The sequence below is a fragment of the Sinocyclocheilus rhinocerous genome, unplaced genomic scaffold, assembly GCF_001515625.1.
Source record: "Sinocyclocheilus rhinocerous isolate Xijiao unplaced genomic scaffold, SAMN03320098_v1.1 scaffold2549, whole genome shotgun sequence".
NCBI lineage: Eukaryota > Metazoa > Chordata > Actinopteri > Cypriniformes > Cyprinidae > Sinocyclocheilus > Sinocyclocheilus rhinocerous.
The window spans coordinates 65,875-67,164 of NW_015644382.1; the positions used below are offsets into that span (position 1 = coordinate 65,875).

At 54.6% G+C, this 1,290-nt stretch overlaps 1 protein-coding gene across 1 annotated transcript in view; it reads left to right on the top strand.

Moving 5' to 3' along the window:
- The window catches only part of LOC107758315 (plexin-D1), a 70,583-nt gene that overhangs the window by 27,306 nt on the left and 41,987 nt on the right, over positions 1 to 1,290 (top strand). Inside the window, 1 exon segment of the mRNA XM_016576032.1 lies at positions 439 to 535. Coding sequence (XP_016431518.1) covers positions 439 to 535 — 97 coding nt within the window.

A 1,290-nucleotide genomic window follows, 5' to 3' on the forward strand; every position in this document is an offset into this window, starting at 1 on the left:
ATATAATTGAGTATGCGGATGCCCTGGAGTCGCAGGGGAGCCAGAGCTGCATCCACACACTTCATGAAAGTGCGGGGTGAGAGTGCAAGGCCGAAAGGAAGAACCCGGTATTGGTAAGCTTTGCCCCCGAAAGCAAACCTCAGGAACTTCCTGTGTCTGGGAAGGATGGAGACGTGGAAGTATGCGTCTTTTAGATCGATCGTGACAAACCAGTCTTTGGACCTGATCTGAGACACGACTTGTTTGAGTGTGAGCATCCTGAACTTCAGTTGCATGACTGAGCGGTTTAACTGACGCAGATCTAAAATCGGACGCAACCCTCCATCCTTCTTTGGAACTATAAAGTACCGGCTGTAGAACCCGAACTCTCTTTCGTGAGGAGGGACCACCTCGATGGCCTCCTTCCTCAAGAGTATTCACTTCTTGTTCTATTACCAGAACCTGCTCGGGGCCCACCAGGGTGGAAAGGACCCCGTTGAAAGGAGGCAGAGGAGACTGGATTCTGTAGCCCCTGTTGGAGACCAAACTGGATTCTGTAGCCCCTCTCTACAGTTTGTAGGACCCACTGAGACAAATTTGGCAGTAGTTTCCATGCTGTAAAATAGTCTACTAAGGGAGTCTCTCGAGACTGACCTCTGGTGTAATCAGAGCAGCTAGCTGAAGCGGTGCACCGGCAGGGGACGGCCGAACTAGCTGCTCTAGAGAGCTCCGTAGAGGTAGCAAGCCTCTTAGTACCGCAACGTTTCCGGGCAGAATAGTTCTTAGATCTGGCTTAGGCTTTGAAGCCCACCGACCCAGAGCGCCGTTTAGACCCCTGGTCCCGACGCGGAGAGCGCGAGAGGCGACGCTCTGTTTTTGGGCATCCCTGTACGAGGAGCTGGTACGCGGAAGGCTGCTCCCGCCCGGCAGCCCCCAGAGCTGGAGAGCGGCGAGGGATGAACCGCTGAAACGCAGCCGCTTGTTTACGAGCCTTCTGGTACCTGTCGACAACAGAGTTGACGGCGTCGCCGAACAGGCCAGAAGGCGCAAGCGGGGCATTGAGGAGGAATACCCTGTCCTTCTCCCTCATATCGGACAGGGTCAACCACAGATGCCTCTCCGCTGCCACCATAGCTACCATAGACCGACCAATAGCGCGGGCGGTCTCCTTGGTGGAGATAGAGGTCAGCGGTTCTCCTAAGCTCTGTAATATTCTCAGAATTAATCTACTCGCCTTCATCCAGCTCTTTAAGCAGGTCGGCTTGGTACGCCTGTACCGCCACCATGGTGTTCAGACGTGCACCAGCCTGA